We start from the raw sequence: 21,529 nt of genomic DNA, 5'->3' as shown, positions 1-21,529 counted from the left end.
TGAGTTGCACAGGTCATTAAATTGTTGAGTTGAAAACCATCCGATCTGTATGATGAAGTCATGTGTTGGTTTTCACGTATACAAATTTTCGGAGCTCCCCCCCTCCTAGCCCAACTATTTTTTCAGAGCCCCCCTTCTGGTGTCTTAAAAATTTTCGGAGGCCCCCTCAATATCTTCACCCCCCTTGTCATATTAAATGAACTTTCCCTTAGAGCATGTTTTTTTTAATCTACAATAACCTCGCACGTTGGAGAACTGTCCTCAGAGTTTTCCAGGTTTGTACTTTGGACTATCTGATAAAACAGTAAATCAGCCTCATTAAAACAGAGAGACACCGAATGTCCCCTTTTGTTTGACTGACTCTCACTGTTAAAATATAATGAAACGATCAACAAGTACAGAGTCCGATTCGTAGAATCTCAATCATGGAAATCCGCGAAAATGATGAGTTTTCTACTCACCGATGGATACAATTCACTTTCTGGCTCAAAAGTATATAACATTGTAGATTTTGGACTGCAATCCATTAGAGTTTCTACTAAAATCTAATATATCTACTAAAATTCGGTAAACTTTACTAAAATGTAGCTGGGCTCCCGAATGTCATGGAATGTAGTGAATCGTTGCTGATTATTGATTATTTTGTGAGTGCGCTATTTATGGATGAAATACGGCCGGAGAATGACTATCTCTAATCTGCAGAGAAAGTTACCCACTATGAGGATAATGAGACTGCTATTATATTCTTTTGGTCCCCGCAATCAAATGATCCCACGAATTTATCAGAGTAGCGATCTGTGTGAAATTAGACAACGCCGCGGTCAACTGAGAAGTTTGTTTACCCCTTGGCGCTTCCGTGGGAGGATGTTTTGACAGGTGAGGAGCTGCTGTTTTGATTACTCAAATGTTTTTTTCTTTTTTTCGCCAGTCAGGCATAAGCACTTGATAACTCGATACCCCTCTATAAAGCCTTCCCGCAGCACGTACAATTAATTGACTGGGAGTTGTTGGACGAGCAATGTGGGGACTCAACTTCTAGTTCTACAAGTTGTCACTCCACTACCACTCCAATGTGAACTGAGCGGTACGCAGGTATGTCCTTTATGTTGGATAGTTTTCGCAATCGTATCACTTCCACGTCCTCTTTTAACAGACTTTCGGCAAACTAATTCGAGGATAAATAAAGTTCATGTATGTATTTATGTATTTACCAAATAATAGACGTGTAAATACAATTTTGATATGCAGGTTGATCCACGCACATAGTACTTGGCAAAAATGGAAAAAATCTAAGGCGTTTTCCTAGCAGTAAATGGAGTTTTCGAACTGTTTATTTGTTTTACTCTATATAGAATCTGGTATAACTTGGAGATGGCTGGTTTTAGCTCCGCTTAACATGTTTAATTAATTTGTTTCAGTTCGCCGATCCGACGTAAGATGCAGCGTAGGATGACAAGGACCAGGCAACCGCGCTCAGCGGTGAGTTCAAATTATATACAGAAACTAGGGTTTATCTGTTCGTGAATGTTTGGAGTGTCACTGGATGATCCGTCCAAGGTTTTCTAGACATTTTATACGCAAGATGATTATTTTTTCTTCCGAAAGTATCGATCAGATTGTGGATTTTCCTTTGAGCGCGGGAAAGTCAGTCTTCCCGCCAAATTGACAGGGCTTACTAAGGAAAGAATTAATTGGCTATTAATCAAAGCCAATAAGATTTGCTCTATTATTGTACCAAACATGGCGAACGGGAAATCAACCGCCATCATGGTGCAACAGTGTGAGAGCGTGTTACGCTCTCACACTGTTGTACCCTGATGGCGGTTGATTTCCTGTTACAAATAAATCAGGGAAGAAGTAAAGAGGGAATCTATGATGGACTGTCACACGTTACATAAAGGAAAAGTCGTTATTTTGGAGTGGCCAAGCAATAGACTGACTAGAGTACTCAGTGGGAGGTAAATTAAGCTTAAGCTTATTTTTTGATAGCAGAAATGGATTCATTCTACTCTGGGTGCCAGAGCGATATTTTTTAGCGAAGCTGCGATTGTGAGCGACGAAGCCGCGATCGAGATCGTTTCCGAACGTAATTTCTAATTGTGTAGGTGCTGTAAACAAGAAGACCTTCGTTAGCTTGTTTCGGCACTTTCGTCCTTGTTTAATACGCCTAACTTTTTTATTTAAATTCAGGAGTGACCAGAGCTCTCAAGTCTCACAGTTTTGCCGTGAGACACGGTTTTTAGGGCAATCCCACGGTCTCACGATGAGACAAATAACTTGCTTCCCTTTCAAAATAATGTCTGTGTAGCAGTGGAACATTCACCTCCCTAGACAGTAATGACAAAATTAAGTTGAGAACCCACCCTCTGTGTGGCTTGGGTTGGCATGCATAGACACCTGACCAGCTGTAACCAACACCGCGGCAAAACGCACTGCGCATGAGCACAAAATTTAACATCCGGTCAGCTTTTTATTTCCGGTCTAGTATATAAACCAATTGCGTAAGCATAACATTGCCGTCGCACCAAGTTTAAAAGCAAAAAGGGAGAAACAGACAAAAAAGGGAGCGAAAAAAATCACTTCATTCGAAAGCTTATATATTTTTCTAGTGTCAAACTTTTGCACCACATGGTTTTCTGTTTGCACCAATGGTGAAAATGATGTTTGAAGTTTGCAGGTCGCGAGCGCTCGACGAGACGAATTTGTTTTGACTGCCTTTCTTGCTGGTTTGGCATAAGTCTTTGGGAGAAAGCGATAACTAAGAAAAGGATGGCAATGCTTATGAAAGAGACCCAAATAAAGACGTCATCATTATCATTAACACTAGAACCAGGAAATAAAATTTTAGCCCGTTCAATAATTTTTTTATTATCTGAGAAAACAAGAACTCGGAACAAAAGATGGCCGGGATTTAATAACAACTTCGACTTTGATGACTAGTGCAATCACGAACACCCGGAGCTTTTAGTGCCGGGAAACTAAACATGCCTATAAATGACTTTCATTCAAGAAAATGCCTATTTAATTCTTTTACATGGTTTTTCTTTGGTTGACGACTTCAGTAATTTCAGACTGTGCGGCTCGGCTGCATCTCATGCAAACACGAAACTTCCAGCTGCTAAATACATGGCATGAAAATTTCAACTTCTAAAAGCCATCGAACCAGCTTTCGCTCTCTGATTCTGAGAATGAAAAAAAATAAATAAATAGGGTTGTCAACTTGCTGCCAACTTCAATAGTATAATTAAGCTTATGTTTCATGAAAATCAACTCAGCTCAGCGAGAGTTTCGTTTCAAAATACGGTAAAACTCACTGGTAAATAAAACTACAAAGCGATTGTGTGTTGTTGTTTTCCAAATAAAGCTCGAATCGGCTTTAAGACATGAAGACTGAGAAACTGGAGAACTGAATATTAGAACTACAATACACAAGCTTTCAATAATAACTTTTTATGTCTTAGTTTCAGCCAGGTTAAGTGAGAAATAACAGTCAAAAACTTTGTTTTCGTAAATGAAAATCAGTTTACCTGACGCTCTAGCCAAAATTAAACACTGAGTTATTATCAACTTACCTTTTCTGAATCTAATCGACTAATTGTTTCAGTGATCTGTGCCTGGTTATCCATAAAAGCAATTTCAATAACTACAAAATAGGCAAAAACACGAGCAGCATGAAGCAGAACAACTGAACCACAAGCTGCACACAGAATGAATCCGAGGGTGCGCGGGAGACTTTGATCTGACTGGAAAGTGTGACTGAAAAAGAGACCAGAAATGCTCAAATTGGCGCATGCGTAGACATTTTGCCACGGTGTTGCTGTAACCAGGGTACTTTCTTGAGGAAGAGAGAGGACCCTGGGAATGAGGTTGGTGATATTGTCATACATACTGTGGGTAAAAAAGTCCATAATTTTGATCTTGTCCACATTTGTTCCATAGCGCATGCAGTTTTGGTTAACATGCTACTAAGTCTTATTCAGGAAGACTTTTGATTCAGACCTTTGTACAACCCAAAGGACAATATCATTGCTTCTGAGTCGTTATAATCACCCTGAAGAACCATTCGCTGACTCTTCTTGATGCTAATTATTCCTTACCGTTTCAAGCTCTTCAAAAGTGTATTTTGGTTCTAAGAACAAAATTTTGCTGCCTAGGAGAAAACCATGACACACAAGGCCATGTTTGTTTTCAATCAGCGTGAGCTAAAAAAACTTCCCCTAGCCCCTAGAATATGCAAAGGACCAATACACAATAATATTATTCTACCAAAGAAATCTCTGGGGCATGGGAAAGAGGCAAATAAGATCAAGCTCTTACCTAGGCTCTCATGCAGACTTTACCTTACCCATTTTAATTTGCAAGATTTTCTGGAATATGAAAATAGGTTGCTAATTTGAAGTTCACTGTCACTTTTAAGGAACCTTGTGGAAGATTTCAAGGCGAAGACCAAGAAGGCTTTGAAGAAAGGTTCATTAATGAATTCATAGGTAACATTTGAATGCCTAGTTTTTTTTAGCTAAATCCCATGTACTATAATGCTCTTGATAATAAATTATGCTGGGAGGGTTATTTTATAATAAGGGTCCAAATGCTATAATACAAGCTTACTACCCTGTGAGTGGTTAGTTTCCAAGCTTACAGTATTTAAAATCAAGTGATGTACATGTAGCATCTGTTCCAGCCCAAATTGGCCTGAGGGGGGAGCGATGGCCTTTGTTCCACCTCTGACTTCATCACCTTTGCCCAAATAAGGCATCATGTATACTCAAACTCTTCAGAAGGAAAAGGCCTTGCTAGTAATACTTAAAGCAGATATCTTTATCTTAGAGGATAACTGCTGTTTTTTATTTGGTCCGTGTAAAACACAGATGGTGCTCTCCAGACCAGAGTAAGGGGTAAATTCCACACCGAGGGTAAAACTGTAACACTGACAATATTATACTACTGAAATCACTTAATTGTTAGCTCCCTTTAATATCATTCACATTTGAATTTAGGGCTTACCCTCATGAAAATTTTCAGCATCCACATGTTTCACAACTGATCACACATTTTCACCAACTTTTGGGGACTTCTTTAATGACTCCAGCTCTATGGTTTAGATGCCATAAAGAGCTGATTTAAGGGGACTTTTTTCTTGGGACCTCAAAATGTCCCCACTAACTGAACAGACCCCACAGTTCTGATGTGTTTCCATATCCTTGTCCCCGTAAGTAGGCTGGTGTGAAGGCATACAAACGAAATATTAAATTCTTTCCTGACACATATTTGGTCATTAATGTCCTACATAAATGCAGCAATCACATTTTAAAGGTTCTCTTCGTTTGTAAGCCAGATATGCTAACAAATTGAATGGTTTTCCATGGTTAACAATAATTATGTGTCCAATGAAGACAGATTACAACACTATTGCCCCTATCAGATGTCATCTGAATAAAACAATTTTTTAATGGTGTTTGCAATGTGCCAATGGTTGCTATAACAATGGTACAGTGCTGCTAAAAGATCTGTTAAAGCTCTGAGTTTTTCAAAAGCAACTTAAAAATCAATTCAGTGACCTAGTATTTTTTTTTTAATATTATTTAGAAAAACCCATCAAATTCTCTAGATAGTCTAATACATGATAGGAGAAAAAACAATACTGTAGAACTTGATTTACTTAGGAAAGAGCTGTAGGAATCGAAGTCTACACTTTAGATTTTTTAGAATTTTCTTAGTTTATGAATGCGAAATAACGAATCTTATTTGCATACAAAAATATCAGGGTGGGTCACCAAGCTAACTTTTGACATTCAAGCTTTATTTCTGGTTATCGCAATTTACACTCACATTTCTGTTTCTGGTGTTGTGTTTTGAAGAATTAATGGCTGACTTGACAGCTCATCCTCACGAGCGAAAAGCTTCACACGTTCTTATTCAGAGAACATGTACAAGAGCATTTCTGAAATTGGATTTCACATTGTTCTGTGAAGTTATGATGTGCAAACATTCCAGAAGATAATCATTGCTTGAGATTCAGACTGCTTACCGTGATGACTGTTGGAACTGTCAAAGTATTATGGAGAGAATTCTCTTGTTGGATGCCACTTTTGAGGAAACTGATTTATTGATCCAGACATGTTGATTAGTAGTTGTTACACTGGTGCCAAATCGCCAATGCTAGTTCTCCGTACAATCCATTCAGATCATAAATACCGGTATTTTTCATAAAGAGCTTGGAGTGTGTTATATAGAAAAGATTAGCATGTGCCATTTTCTGGATCAATTATGTTAAATTTACTTGAGGAGGCCATATTTACAACTTGCACATGAATGCCATTGTGTGTGGTATAGCATGTTTTTCTTATACATGTAGGTTTCACTCATTGAAACAGATGAAAAAGTTGTGACCATGGAATTTATCTATTTATCACCAGGCGAGCCAAAACCCAGTGTGACCAGCCTTTGTGACTTTCCTTTAATTTTGATAGCAATATTAATTAATGCATGTGGCCAATCTGTAAAGTAGTCTGTATTTTGTACCTCAATCTGCATTTTACCACTGGCCAGTGACTGCAGTCTGCAGTTTGCATTTGAATGGTGAGCAATTTTCCATCCCTGCAGGCTAGCTAGGCTCCATGGTAAGATTGTCCCAAACTACTGATGCTCTCTTGGAAAATTTTTTTTTAACTGAAAACAAAGAAATCCAGTGGAAGGCCAACAAATGTAGCTATTTATGATTATACAGCTATGTTATTTTAGGTTTAATTTTCCCTACATTATTTTCTGTAACAATGCATTTGTATAATGTCACTGTAAGTTTCAAATCGATCATTGTTCAAGCTTCTGTATTGTCCACATGCACACTTTTTGTTACATGTAGATAATTATAAATCTTGTATAATTATATTTATTATGTTGTTGTTTAATAGGGAGAGGCGTGTTCACAACAAAAACGTTTTCCAAAGATGATTTTCTTCTAGTCTACAAAGGAGAACTTGTTACAGCAGATGAAGGATATCGGAGAGAAGACTCGTATCATCCAGACTTGGGAAGCTTCCTCTTTTTTTTCAAAGATGGTATCAAGTGCTTTTGGTAAGCCTGCTAGGAATACAGTCTTTCTTTCGAAACACTGACAAAATAAAAATGGTTAGTATAAAAATTTTTATATGGGCAGCAGCCAGGGGACGGCCCCCGGGGAGGCCATTGTTGATACAGGAGGTCCCTGGGTCCCTTCCTAGATCACTACATGTACACAGCTGGATGGACCAGAGATTTGAGCTTACTGACAGTCTTACATTCATACGGCTCATGTAAGGTATCAGTATACCCCAAATGACCATAATTTGTTCGTGCCACATTTCATGCAAACCCCAGTAAAGTATATATTTTCTGAAAGCTTAAGAATTGTAGATTACGAAGGTATATTCATTAAAATAAAAAAGTTAAGGCTTTCTGAATATAGCATCCTTATAATTTCCCCAAAGTACATGTACAAAGGTTCACTAAACAAGTTTGTTTCCGGTTGAATTCAAGTGGGAGGACGTGACCAACATTGCTACATGTGACCCGACTAGCTTGGTCTAACATGTGATTGCAAAGAGGGAGCTAACTGCTGCAACTTTTGCATTTTCACAACTATTCAAGATTAGTGGAGACATATAATAATCGCTCAGATTGAATAGAAACCAGAGCCCATATAATTATATGGCTGCAGGAAAAACCGAAAAACCACATCAGATGCCAAATTCAAAAAACTCCTAGTATTTTTGATGAAAACTGAAAACCAAATGCTAAGAAATGGAAAATCTGCAAACTGCAATGAAAAGCGATCTCAAAAATAGCCAAAACTGCACAGGACTCAAGCTTAACTTTTGTTACCAGTGGGGTGTCTTGAAAACAAAGACCCCTAAGACCCCAAAACTTGATACCATATGTGCATTTTGCAGAAACAAGTGCTTTGTTTTTGCGTGGCTTCTGAAGGATTTGTACTGACGGCATGTAATAAGAAGGAAATGTTTTGTCCGCAGTCTCCAAACTAAGAGAGCTATCTATTTGATGAAAAACTCCATTTCACGTAGATTCCACGTGTAAAGACATTAAAATATTGTGTAGCTGAAATGGAGTTCTTGTCAAACAGATAGCTCTCTTAGTTAATTGGAGACTTGACATAACATTTTGTCACTTCCTACCAGTGGGCTTATGGCTATAGTGAAAAAGAGCTCTTTCTACTAACCATAAAAAATTTTCTCCTAAAACAACAGTGAAAACACTCCATTTTGTTTTTCACAACAACTGTAGAAATTCTTGCTCGCTCATTGGCTAATTTTCATTGTCAAAAGCGGACGGACATACATGAATTTATAAGTTATGGGGCATGGGATGCGTCAATAAGCGAGAGTAGACAGTTTTTTATCGTAGAAAACAAATTGACGTCAGTTTTTAATGCGTAGATCTGTCCTGTCCTGTTGTCATACATGACAGGACAGTCCTGTAAGATTGTCAGAGTAGTGTGGGGATCCACTCGGCCAATCGCCTCGTGGATCCACAGCTACATGTACTTGAAATGACAATGTTATGATGAAATTCATGATCAATAACAGGACAGACGCATGAAAAACTGATGTCAATTTGTTAACATGACAAAATTTTTCATCTCAAGGCGTTCCAACCCAGCGGTACTTCAGGCGAAGAGCCGGGAAACTGGTCCATGAATTATGCCTGGTTACTAAGCTACAGATGTCAGTGCTTAGAAATAAAGAAATACCTGTCAACAAATACCTTAAAAAGATGAAGCATACATGTATATCAAAGTTAGCGAAAATGATTTTTCTAATTAAGTTGAGAGGCATTAATATTGTAAGTTTAGTTCAAGTCCACAGCTTTCTAGACAAGAGTCAGTCATAAATAAAAATAACCAAGGCTATTAGCAATGAGCAGGTAATTCAGACTTTGGGTTTGAAGTTGATGGCATAAAAATATTCACCAATGTAATGATTGACATTATCATATCTTGTTACTCATTACATTTGGTGTTCAGTCAAGAACTGTAGCTTTAATTTTCAGCTTTAATTTTTTTTTCTACTAGTCTGGCGTACATGAGAACTAACAGAGTCTTGAAATTACACATGTTTACAATGGGGGTGTTCGGATTGTCCCTTTTGTGGCCAGGGCTGGACTTGGCGGTGGTCAGCTAGCCAAGTACCACTGGATTTTCAGTTGTGCAGGACTGTCATTAGTGGCTGGCAACCGGCTTTTATAGCTGGCTACTACAGTAAAATCAACCGGCTACTCTCAGTCTGAAAATTAGTGAAACACATCTGTTATGAGAAGATTTGTTTGATTTATGACTGGCTACTTTCCCTGAGAGACCACTTTCTAAAAACCTTAATGACAGCCCTGGTTGTGGCGAGTGAAATTCCTTAATTAATTTAGTTACTAGCCATGTTGACTACCAAAATTATGGAGGGAAATTTCTTTGTCAGCTGCAAAAGATACACTCATATGCCATCTGACTGGTGCAGATAAAACTAACAAATTACATGCAGAAATGTTCAGAGGTAAAATGTGGGAAGATGTGTCGATTATATGGAAAACACACTTGATTATGCAGAAATTTCAACAGTTAACAAAATTATTATTGATATAGTAAAACCTTTTGAATGCACCGAACAACTGTGAAATGAAAAGCACTTCAAAGTCTTACCCACATTGTAAGCTCTTCAATAATGCACAATACTTTCACCAACTTTGGCATTTGTTTGTCTGATCTTTTTATGGTATAAATTGTTGACAGGTATTTCTGCATTTGCACAGTTTTTCTATAGCATTTTAGCTCATTTTGGAGCAGGTATATTCTGCAGGTTGCAGGTTGTAAATGTAGGTTGAAACGATCGACTTGTTTATTTGAGGGGGCAGTGTAAAATGCAGACTGCGGACTGACTGCGGACTATTGTTTTTAGGGTTAGAAAACAATGGGATTTTTGTTGTCACGTTCTCATTTGCATGGTGAAAACAATAGTCCGCAGTCTGCGTTTTACACTGACCGTTAATTGAGTTGAAGTCGAATAACCCCAGTATAAAGGCTACCGGTAACCCCAAGCAACCTAAGCTAATTTAGGCTAACCGAAGTGCTAAGTAGTTTTTCAACCTCCAACCAGTAACAGATACCTGTCCCCCATTTTGCGTGGAATGTGCTTAGCTTAGTAACCAGGCATTTTCCACAGAACTAGTTTCCAGGCTCTTTGCTTAAAATAAGTTGGAATGCCTGGTCTTCAAGAATTCTTTGCAAGTCTTTGGAATTTTTGCTTGTGGGGCTGTAAGCTAAGGCAGCTGCTTTATCACTAATGTAATAGGGAACAATTTTTCTGCAGAAAAAGCTCTGATTATGCAGAGGATGCGTGTGTTAGCAAATTATGTGGATCCTACTGCAGCATCCTGTCAGATGATCTGTTTTCAATGGGCTTATAAGGCCCTCTTTATATGTCGCATTAGAGACGAATTTAATTCACATGAATTTGCTAGCAATTTTCTTCAACGCTAAAGCAATGTATAAAACAAACTGAATTGCTCCTGTTAAATTATATTTGTCCAGATGTTTTATCTGTTTGCCCCAGACAGATAAAATGTCTGAAATGTGTGTCACTTTTATATGTCGCTTTTCATTCGCATCAAAGTAATTGCATAAATTATTTTTCATGACATAAATTATTCCAATGGCTAATTTTGAGCACACGCTCACAGTTTTCCCGTACATAGCATGCATATGCGTACGGGGAGAAGAGTTCCCGCGAAAATAAAAAACATGGCGACTGCTGGAGCCCTTTTCCGAAAAACGTTGAGTCAGACTTGTTGATAATAAAAAAAAATAATAACAATCTTTTAATAGGATGCTCCATCACAAGAGTGGTTTACATAGAGGTCCTAATTACGAGATGTATATTATATAATACAATTAAAATATAAAAAGGTTAAGCTAAAATCGATATATATGAAAAAAAAAAAAAAAAAAAAAAAAAAAAAAAAAAAAAAATTCAAGCTAAAATCCAGTTACAGAAATAATCAAAACATACACACTACAAGTACTCAATTATAAAAAGCAGAAAAAAGACACTTCTTAAAAATTGGAAAACTTCCTGAGTTTCTTACAGTTCTCTCTAATTCATTAAAGTCTTTGAAACAGTGGTACCGCGAACGTTGTTTTCCCCAATTATATTTAATTTTGGGGAGCTTGATAGTATCGTTATTGCGCGTATTGTAGGAATGTATATCACTCTTTCTTACAATGTCCAAAGAATGATTAAGTTGGCCATTAATACACTTGTATGCATATATACATCGATGACATTTCCTACGTTCTTCAAGATTCAGCCATCTCAAGACAATCAATGCATCGGTGGATGAGGAGTGAGGTGATCTATCTAATATCAACTTAGCTGCTTTGTTTTGGAGAATTTGCAATTCCTTCATAAGTGAGACATTGTCCTTGTCACCCCAGACTAAATCAGCATAATCAAAAATAGGTAGCACTAAGCTATTATAAAAAAGTAACCGGGCATCATAAGGTAAATAATACTTAATCCTACGTAGAAGACCAAGGTTTTTATTAACCTTACATGAAATATACTCAATATGGTCGGACCATGTGAAAGTTGAAGACAACATAACTCCCAAATATTTAAAACTACTTACAGAATTTATATCAGTGTCAAAAATAGATAACGTGAAAGAGGAAATACCAACAAGTTTCCTATTACTGCCTATAATCATGGATTTCGTCTTAGTAAGATTTAAAGTTAACTTATTTCCATGTAACCACTGGGCAACTTTCAAGAGATCATCATTTAGTGCCTCTTCTAACAGGTGTGGCTCTTTAGCAAAGTAGTACAGGACCGTGTCATCAGCATACAAAGTCACTTCGCAATTCTTTATAACCAGCGGAAGGTCATTAATATAAACCAAGAAGAGAAGCGGTCCTAGAATGCTCCCCTGTGGTACCCCAAAGGTCATCGGGAGAGGGTCAGACACAGCATCGCTACAGGCAGTCCGCTGTTTACGATGATTCAGGTAAGACTTGAACCACTGTAGAGTGCTGGGCGAGACATTGATAGCCGACAATTTAGATAGCAAGATCGTATGGTCAACGGTATCGAATGCCTTGGTCAGATCTAGGAACACTGCACCGCACAGTTCTCCACTCTCCATATGCAATAGGACCTCATCTGCAAAACTGGTGAGAGCCGATGTTGTAGACAGTTTGGGACGGAAGCCAAATTGTTTGCTTGAAAGGAGATTATTTGAATTCAGAAAGTCATAGAATTGGGAATGGACGACTTTTTCCAGAATTTTACTCATTGTTGGCAGAATAGAAATTGGGCGATAATTTGACGCATCTCTCCTATCTCCAGTTTTGAAAAGTGCAGCCACTTTCGAGCATTTCCATATTTCAGGAAAATTGCCAGTGCGAATAGAGAGATTCAGTAACTTGGTGATCGAGGGACAAATAGCACGCGCGCCATACTTTAAAAGTCTCGCACTGATGTTGTCCAAGCCAATAGCTTTATTTGTCTTTAGAGAAAGCAGATGCTTGAGTACTGTTTTCTCATCAACTTCGTCAAGCGAGAAAGACTGTAGCATCGTGGCCGATCTGACTGGGAACATAGCAGCAGCTGATATTTTATTTGCAAGACTTCTGCCAATGGATGATCATGCAAAGCTTAAACGAAGTACAGTTGTATTTCATGTGACAGACCTGTATTCATTCAGGATCCTGGGTAGGTCTGCTCCACAGTTGAAGAGGACTAGTCAGTGCTCCAAGTTTAAGTTTTTCAGAAGGCACCTTTTAGTGACTTCCATTAACATTAATTGGTTGGCTCTTCAAAAATTAATTTTGGTTTGCAAAACCGAAATGTATTTAAATTACACACTTACCTAATTACATGGAGAATTTATTTAGTAAAACTGTGAAAAGTTTGAACCCAGGAGTCATTTCAAAAGTAGGCTGAGATTGATCGTCCGGGTGAACGTAGTCCTGAATAGGACTGTTGTTGTTGACAGTGACTGACGTTTCAACAACCTGTGCGGTAAGTCATCTTCAGAGTCAAAGTGAGTTGTATCACGTCAGTTGATGGTAAAATACTCTGGTTATTGACCTGATCGGTCAATTTATTTAGTATTGTAAGGACATGGTATTGGTTCTCTTTATGTAGTGAGTTTTTTTTTTTTTTTTTTCATCTTTCAGTGTTGATGCCACATTCTCAAAAGGTCTTGGGAGACTAGTAAATGATGCTCCTTCAAATAAAAGTAATTCTGTGATGCGAAGAGTTAAAGAAGGAAGTGAGACATATCTTGTCCTCTATGCCCTTAGAGATATAAAGATAGGAGAAGAATTACGCTATGACTATGGCGTTAAAGATCTTCCTTGGCGCAAGATCAAAGGTAATTGGATCCTAGCTGTAATTATTTTGAAGATAAATTTATTGTGAGTATTAAGGTGACTCGACCCAGTTTTTTTGGGGGGGTACCATCCTACTTTGAAGCTCTCTGGTATCCCCACCTTTACTTTTATCGTAAGTCTAACACATAGAATGGATAACATATAGATCAATCTACAATATAACAGAAAATTTTTGGTGATCAGAGTAAATGTCACGTGGTTATAATGCCACACCCCTTTGAGGTCTGAGTCGAAAATCTGCTGTTGCCGGCATTTTTTTGTGAAAATCTCTCGGCTACAAATAGTGCGCATTAGTGCCTTGCGCTGAACAGAGTTTCACCAAAATCGCAAAGACCCAATTTGAGAAATTCAGCGGTTTCCAAATTTAGGTCATAATTTGGGTCTTTGCGATTTTGGTGAAACTCTGTTCAGTGCTAGGCACTAATGCGCACTATGTGTAGCCGAGAGATTTTCATGAAAAAATGCCGGCAACAGCAGATTTTCGACTCAGACCTCAAAGGGGCGTGGCATTATAACCACGTGACATTTACTCCGATCGCCAAAAATTTTCTGTTATATTGTAGATTGATCTATATGTTATCCATTCTATGTGTTAGACTTTCGATAAAAGTAAAGGTGGGGATACCAGAGAGCTTCAAAGTAGGATGGTACCCCCCCCAAAAAACTGGGTTGAGTCACCTTAACATCATCACTCTGTAGGTCCCCTGCACTGCTCAGGATTTCACTTGATTTCTTATTGTGCAAACATGATTCATGTACATGTATGGGCTACGTATGATACATGTGTACAGTAATAGAGCTTTATATACATGTTACAGGCAGTCACATTTCTAGTTCTCAGTGTAAATGAGTTTTTATTCTTAACTAATTTTTATAGAGAATTTGTATTAATAAGACCCTTAATAAGACAATTAATTATGTAACGGTCAATATTTTTATATTATCAGTGGAGTCTGGAAGTTGGTCTAAACTTACTCTAAATTCTACCATGTCCTAGTCTTTTCTGAGATATTCCTGAAGTTCTGTGAAGCTTGCAATATTGTGTGCCATTTCACAGTGGCAGCAATGAAACAACTGATGTTGTATACTAGTCTGCAACCTGTCTTTCACTTGGTCTTTCCTTTCATTACATTAGATTGTTGTTTAATTTTATATGGAAATGTGACTCTCAATACATGTAGCTATACTCTTTCTGTCATAAACCTAATGGATTTCTGCTCAAATCATTCCATTTTACCATTCATGATTCAGAGAATAAAGACAGCTTGCAAGTGAAATATGGGAAGGTGCAAAGCAGTAATAGCAAAGTGAGCGAAGACAGGACCGATAATGTGGATAACACTGCTAACCTGAAGAATGCTGATATGCTACGTATAGATTCTCTTACCAGCAATATTAATGTACACTTCCCAATAGACATAACAACGAGTCAAGAGATCTCTTCCATGAATCAGAGTAATTGCATATCTGCCAAGTCCTTACAACGATTTCAGCGATGGAAACCTGGCCTAGAACCTAAAGAGTGCTGGATAAATGACGAGGTGTGCTTTACTAGAGGCACTTGAATTTACACAGTTGTAGATTTGCATCTTTCACAGAGCTTAAATGTGTGACCGCTGGGATCGCCAGCATGTCTGGATTTGATTTTCACTGTCTGGCAACTAACTATTTGCACTTGGTTGTCAAGCGGGCTTTTTTTAAATTTTCATACCCAACAAATGAGTGGACTGAGTGTCAAAGTACCATACTATATACTTCTTGTTTTAATGCATGTAGCTTTTGAAATGGTGTTCTTCTTGTGAGATTTTTAACCCTGCAGTTATTTGAAGATGTGAAGTGAAATTAACATCTTTCATTAACAACATTCCGTGGATCTAAGATTTTTGAGAAAACTTTAGTCTGTATTCTTTGGAAATTAAGCTACGCATATGCAATAGATTTTGGAGAGGAGAAAAAAAACGTCATTCAACTTTAACATACGTTTAAGAAAAATTGACTACCTGAGTGTGTTAACCTGTAGTCCTGAGAGAGAAGCAAGAAGTTTTCATATCTGGCCTATTCTCTCAGCACACATTTTTCATTTCATAATACTGTACTTGTCTGTATTTCAATCTAGAGTGCAGTCATTTTTACAGATGTTTGAAGATTTCCTAACTACAACCATGCTTATTTATCTTTTTCGTAGGGTATTAATGCATATAATGCACTTCTTGCCAGGAAGTTTCTAAAGATGGTGAGATTTGTTGGCTACATATTTTCACTTCAACAAAAATAATGGGGATGCAAAATAATTAATGTACCTTGTTTTTTTCTTTCTTTTTTTTTCAAATTTAAAGGGCAAAGCAATCTACATTTTCAACTCATTTTTTTTCCAACGATTGAAGAGATTTAAAAGCAGTGCACCAGAAAATATTCTTGATTCTGTTTGTCAGGTAATTAATTATATAGTTAACTATGCATTTGTCAGTCAGTTGAGACTCTTATTATTTGTAAGGTAGCTAGAGCTTAAAACAAGGGATGTCTGGTTGCCAGGGCAAGTAATTAAATTTTGCTGCTAACCAAGAAACTTTTCATGGGTGTGGAAAAGCCTAAGACCAAAGATCTAAGGCCTAAGATCTAAGACCTAAGACCCACTCCAAATCTCAAAAACTTCAACGTGAGATCCCCTCTGAAACTGAAACACTGAGACCTGTTTTGCTTTAATTTGAAACTTAAATCATCAGAACAGTGTAACTTTTGCAGCCCAAAATTATTTTTCTTGCTGTTCAATCAATCTTTGATATATCTTGTTTGAAAATGTGACAATGTCACTGCACAGGACAATGTAACAGGGACTAGGACAATGAAATGGTTAACTTTTCAAGAGGATTTGCTGTAATTACCAACACCAACAATGTAACATGACACAGAAATGGTGACGTACAAAGGTAAACCACAATCATATACATGTACATGTAACAAGTTCAGTGTCATGTGCACAAGTTCAACATCAATCAGCATGAATTTTAAAGACTTTTTATGCTTTAGCAGGCTGCAAAATTTACACCTGTTGTTGATTTAAGTTTAAAATTAAAGCAAACTTGGTTCTTAGTTTTTTAAATTCGGAGAGGGACTACTTACATGTAGGTCTTAGGTCTTGGATCACCTCTTGGAACTTTGAGACACCCACTTCTCATTTGCATTTGCCCAATTGGTAAGAGCTCAGGCAAGTTGTCAACTTTCCCAGGACAACCAAAATTTTAGCACTGCTAGTGTCTACTGTCTCAATTTTCTCGGAGCTCTGTGAAGATAGTCAATATGTTATTGCTACTATGAACTAGGATATTTTTTTGCCCCACATCGGAATTGGGGGTAATTGATTGGGCAGATATATATTGAGTTCTCACGGTTGTTACTTTCCGGCTCATCAACTGTAAAACAAAAGGGACATAAATTGCCAGAAAACCAGAATTGCTGAATACTGTCTCTCTCTCTCAGTCTAATTATCTTTCTAAAGTTTATAATTTTTTCTTAATTGTCTTCATTATATTTTAGGTTGGATTTATTTTTCATTTCTCTTGCATGCTCTGTCTCTCTATCACAGAATTAGATTTTAAAAGAATGATATCTTTGATTTGACATGCAATATCAATCATTTTTATTTAAATTGTTTTTTGTTACTTTTTTCATTCATAGACCAATCTGTTGAATAAGGAGGCTTGGGTTATTCCCATCAATGATGAAGCACACTGGAAAGTAATAGTGAGTAGAAGTACACTGTGGTAATTAAAACTTAAAAAACTGTGGCTGATAGAAAATTTATAGTTAGATATACTGTACAACTACTCCTGACCAGAAGCTGTGCGGTCCAAGCTCCTTAAAGAAGTGTTTTCTGTCTATCCAGGCAGAACTTCAAGGCTGCTGATCATGAGATAACTTCAAGGCCATTGCTTAGTTGGCACCTGGTAGCCTTGGACGCCTACGTTGTTAGTGTCAGTGACCAGATTTCTCTATGAGGAGTAGTAAATTGCAATGTAATTAGAATACAGATGAGCCAAAATCAGTGAAGTCTTGATTTATTTGATACCTAAAATTTCTACGTAAAGGGCCCATAATAAAACATGTTCATATTTCACATTTTATTTTATTAATTATCAGCTCTATTGAGTAAATTGGTACTGAAGACTAGGGAGACTGGTCTTAGATGTGAAAACCAAATATGGATTTACCAGTGATGACATGGGCAAGTCCAGACTCCCCTCAATATGGCTTGGGCTTGATTAAAATCTGTTTTTTATTTTGAAAGTCCAAAGGGCTTCTTTACTTTTCGTTTTGAAGGCAGTCTACATATAGACATCCTTTTCTCTTTTCATGATAGATCCTAACTTAACTCAATATTGTAGATGTTGTGGGGGCTTCCTTTTTAATAGTGTTATGTTTTTGGCACTGATCCAGATAGTAAACTTGACTGACAAGTTTTTGTGCCTGTATGATTCCATTGATCATGAAGAAGGTGATACTAAAGACATAAGGCATCTCCAGACAGTCAGGTAAGCTAATAATATTATAAAAGATACACTTACGGAAGACAATGATAACACTCTACATATGATTTTTAAGTTGAGGCTCATAAAAAAGTAAATCTAATAATAATATTTCAAGTGAAACAAGGTCTGTCATTAAGATTAAAAGTGCTGACACCTGCCAGAACTCCGGCGAGCATTAATAATTCTGTGTTTTGCAAAACTTCTGAAAATGTTCAAAAGTCTTTGGCAATCCTTGGGTGATCATTAATTGGCAATTAATCTTTGAATGATCTATGGAACTCGTTAGAAAGGTTTGTGTGATTGTTAGAGTTGTGTGAAAATGTTCAGGTGATATTTATTATTGTTTAAACTCTTTATTATTGTTTATTTTATCCTTATCTTCATTATTGTATTTAATATTGTCTGGGGATCTACGTACAAAACCAATCTTCGCCGTCTTGTCTCTTTGCAAAAGCGAGTTATCAGAATTATTTCTAAATCAACTTTCGATTCTCATTCAGACCCTATTTTCAAAGAATTAGAGCTACTAAAACTTTCCGATATTAGACAGCTAGAATTAGGTAAACTTATGTTTTCTCTTAACCATTCTCTTTTGCCTTCAAAGTTCAACGATTATTTTTCTTTAAACAAACAAGTCCATAGCTATGCCACTAGACACGCGAACGATTTTCGCCTTCCTTCTTGTAGAACAAACCTTCGTAAATTTTCTGTCAGTTTCCAAGGACCTACTTATTTATAACACTATAGAAAATGATATTAAAGAATCTAATTCTCTGAACCTATTCAAAACGAAATTGAAAAAAAAATTATATATCAATTATTAGTTATAAATCTTGTAGTAAATTGTTATATTTCTTCACATGTCTGATATTAATTATTTTTATACTTATTGTTACTTGTACCATACCTTATATTTTGTCAATTCAGTCTATGTAATTAGTTAATTTATACTTACCTTCATTGTATTTTGCTTTCGATCCTGGCCTTACCGTTACTGTTAACTTTATTTTTACTCTGAGGGAGCCCAATGTCTATTAGCCTCATGGTTTCTTTTTGGGCTTCCTCGCCACTTTCATTTGCTTTTGTGTAACTGTCTTGTTTTATCGTTATTTGTATTTTGTGGTAAATCAAATAAAGTTACAAAGTTAAAGTTACAAAGTTTTACATAATTATTATACCTTCAGAAGTGTTGGAAAAGGTCTAATAAAATTAAAGTAAGTATCTTTGGAAGGCTTTGGGTTACTTCAACCACCTTCCGAATACCTGAGATAACTCGCTGGCAGTAGTCTTGTCTTAAAGTGTTTTTGTACTAATTTTGGCAATCTTTGTTTTAAATTAATTGCTCTGATGGTACGTACACTTTTTGCACTGGTGATGTTATTATGCTTGAACTGCACTGTTCTTACATACGAATACATCAAGTAATTTTTAAGTGTACTATTAGTAACACCTTTAACTGGAGAGTAAGGACTGCCACACAGGCCAAGACCTCAGCTTGTACAGTCCTTTGAATCATATTTAAAACAATACCTACCTTTTGCCATGTTTCAGGCAGAGGCTGCTTTTTCCAGTGTGATAATGATTATGTACATGTAGTAAGCTTCCAACGAGTTTAGATCAATAAATTATTATGTTAATTAATATTTAGAGTTACTCATCTTTCAGTTTTATTTAATATATTACATTGCTTAAATCAGCGTTCTTTAAATGAACATCCCCTAATTTGATTATGCACTGGCTCACTTAACAGAAACTTAGTTCAAAGAGTTCACAGGTGGTTTGGAAAAGAATGGACTTCAGTGGATTGGAAGCAGTTCATTGCTGAAGATACTCCCAAGCAGTGTAATTCATTTGATTGTGGAATTTTCTCACTGAAGGTAGAGTAATGCATAGTTGACAATATTCTAGATAATTCATGTCAATAAATTGTCAGTACATGTACCTGTATCTATTTCATAGTCGTCAGCATCAGCAATTGACCTACAGTGGTTGTTCACTCTATTTATTGCACCATCATAATGATATGACTTACTTTATTTAACATGGAGTTTATGCTTAGTTTGAAATCAGCAATGTTATTGATGATCATATAAAACTCTAAATGCAGACAACAAAAAATCGAGAGAATCAAAATTAATTACAATAAATTCTGATAGCAGTCAAACTTTGCTTTTCACTTCATTAGTGCCTACTTTACTTCTAGTGTCATTTGTTAACCCAGTCCATTTCTTTGCAGCAAGATTTTTGCTTTTCAATGTTGCCTTTTACAGAAGTGCAGGTTTTAACAACATAATTATTTTGTGATATCAGATTTTAGTCATCTTTGGTTAATAAAAATGGGTCCCCACAAGCTTTCATGGAGCCAAAAATACTATCAGATGGGTTCACATGTTATCTGATTGGCACAGAGCTGAACAAGCTTTGCAATTTATTTTATCCTTAAGCGCTTCACATAACAGTTACAGCCAAACTTTATACCAAACTTAATATTGACGACATATAATAAGTGTAAACTTACATATTGATGGGCTACTCAGTCAGGATGTATATGAAATCTTGTCTCGGCCAGCACACATTGCATTATGCTTGACAGAGAGTGTTTATATTTTAACTTTTGATTCTTGTTATTCCTTTTTTCTGCTTAAATTAACTTATTGCAGATCAATACTTGACTTTTTTATTTTCAACCTTAGTAAAAAAAAGTGTTTCTTTCTCTTTCCCTTTCTATAGTTTGTGGACTTTGTAATATCTGGGAAACCTTTTTCTTTCAGTCAGGTAAATAAACACAGTCAAATCTGGCTACCTCTCTCAATGACAACTTTGTAATGTCCTAGTGGACGTCCAAACGTTCACTCCTATATTTACCTCTCCACAACCATAATGGCCACTAAAGTGCGTTCGAACTGCTAAGTGAAAGTAATTATCTCTCGACAGCCACCAGTAAAGCAACGACTGATAAATGGTGTGAAAACACCATTTTTTAGTTGTAAAAACTAATACTTCTAAGTCACAATAGTTGATTCAGATCGTTATCTGTTGGTTTCTGTCTTTGTTTCATTTCTGTTCTGTTGAATATATTTTGATGGCGCCATATTTATTCAGTTATGCTACTGTAATTTAATATTTTGTACCCTGAAAATTTTACTTGTGGGATTTCATTCTTGCCCTAATGAACCCCGTTATAGATGCGTTATTGACCAAGCGTGAAGTCAAGATGGCGGAATATTGGCTGAGTTCTTTTTGGCGTTTTTATGGACCAAGACGAAGTCGAGGTCCATAAAAACGCCAAAAAGAACGAGGCCAATATTCAGCCATCTTGACCGAACAACCTTGGTCAATAAAGGATTTATTATATGGCCTAAAACAAAATCTTTTCTTTCGGGATCAACGCGGGAAATCGTGAGCAGGCAAGATGGGCCCATCTTGCCCGCTTGGGTAGCCAATCAGAACACAGGATTCGCTCATCTTGCCTGCTCGCAGAGCTTGCCATATAATAATTAAATTTATGTACTAAATTAATAGACTTAGTTACATTACCTTTGCATAAAAACATGTAAGCTCTGTGTGT

General features: G+C 36.8%; 2 protein-coding genes across 2 annotated transcripts in view; both read left to right on the top strand.

The window, feature by feature from the left end:
• LOC140932211 (uncharacterized) overlaps positions 1-21,529 on the top strand; it is a 117,071-nt gene that overhangs the window by 59,392 nt on the left and 36,150 nt on the right. The gene's annotated exons all lie outside the window — the stretch shown is intronic.
• Positions 1,809-21,529, top strand: part of LOC140929968 (uncharacterized) — a 34,933-nt gene continuing 15,212 nt past the window's right edge. The window contains exons 1-11 of the mRNA XM_073379645.1: positions 1,809-1,958; positions 4,418-4,487; positions 6,912-7,074; positions 13,220-13,416; positions 14,687-14,976; positions 15,621-15,668; positions 15,772-15,867; positions 17,111-17,176; positions 17,870-17,964; positions 19,712-19,838; positions 20,692-20,736. Of these exons, the coding sequence (XP_073235746.1) occupies positions 13,293-13,416; positions 14,687-14,976; positions 15,621-15,668; positions 15,772-15,867; positions 17,111-17,176; positions 17,870-17,964; positions 19,712-19,838; positions 20,692-20,736 (891 nt within the window). The 5' untranslated portion in view covers positions 1,809-1,958; positions 4,418-4,487; positions 6,912-7,074; positions 13,220-13,292. The remainder of the gene's footprint in view (positions 1,959-4,417; positions 4,488-6,911; positions 7,075-13,219; positions 13,417-14,686; positions 14,977-15,620; positions 15,669-15,771; positions 15,868-17,110; positions 17,177-17,869; positions 17,965-19,711; positions 19,839-20,691; positions 20,737-21,529) is intronic.

Source organism: Porites lutea, chromosome 3 (genome assembly GCF_958299795.1).
Source record: "Porites lutea chromosome 3, jaPorLute2.1, whole genome shotgun sequence".
NCBI lineage: Eukaryota > Metazoa > Cnidaria > Anthozoa > Scleractinia > Poritidae > Porites > Porites lutea.
This window is presented reverse-complemented; position numbering and strand designations above follow the sequence as displayed.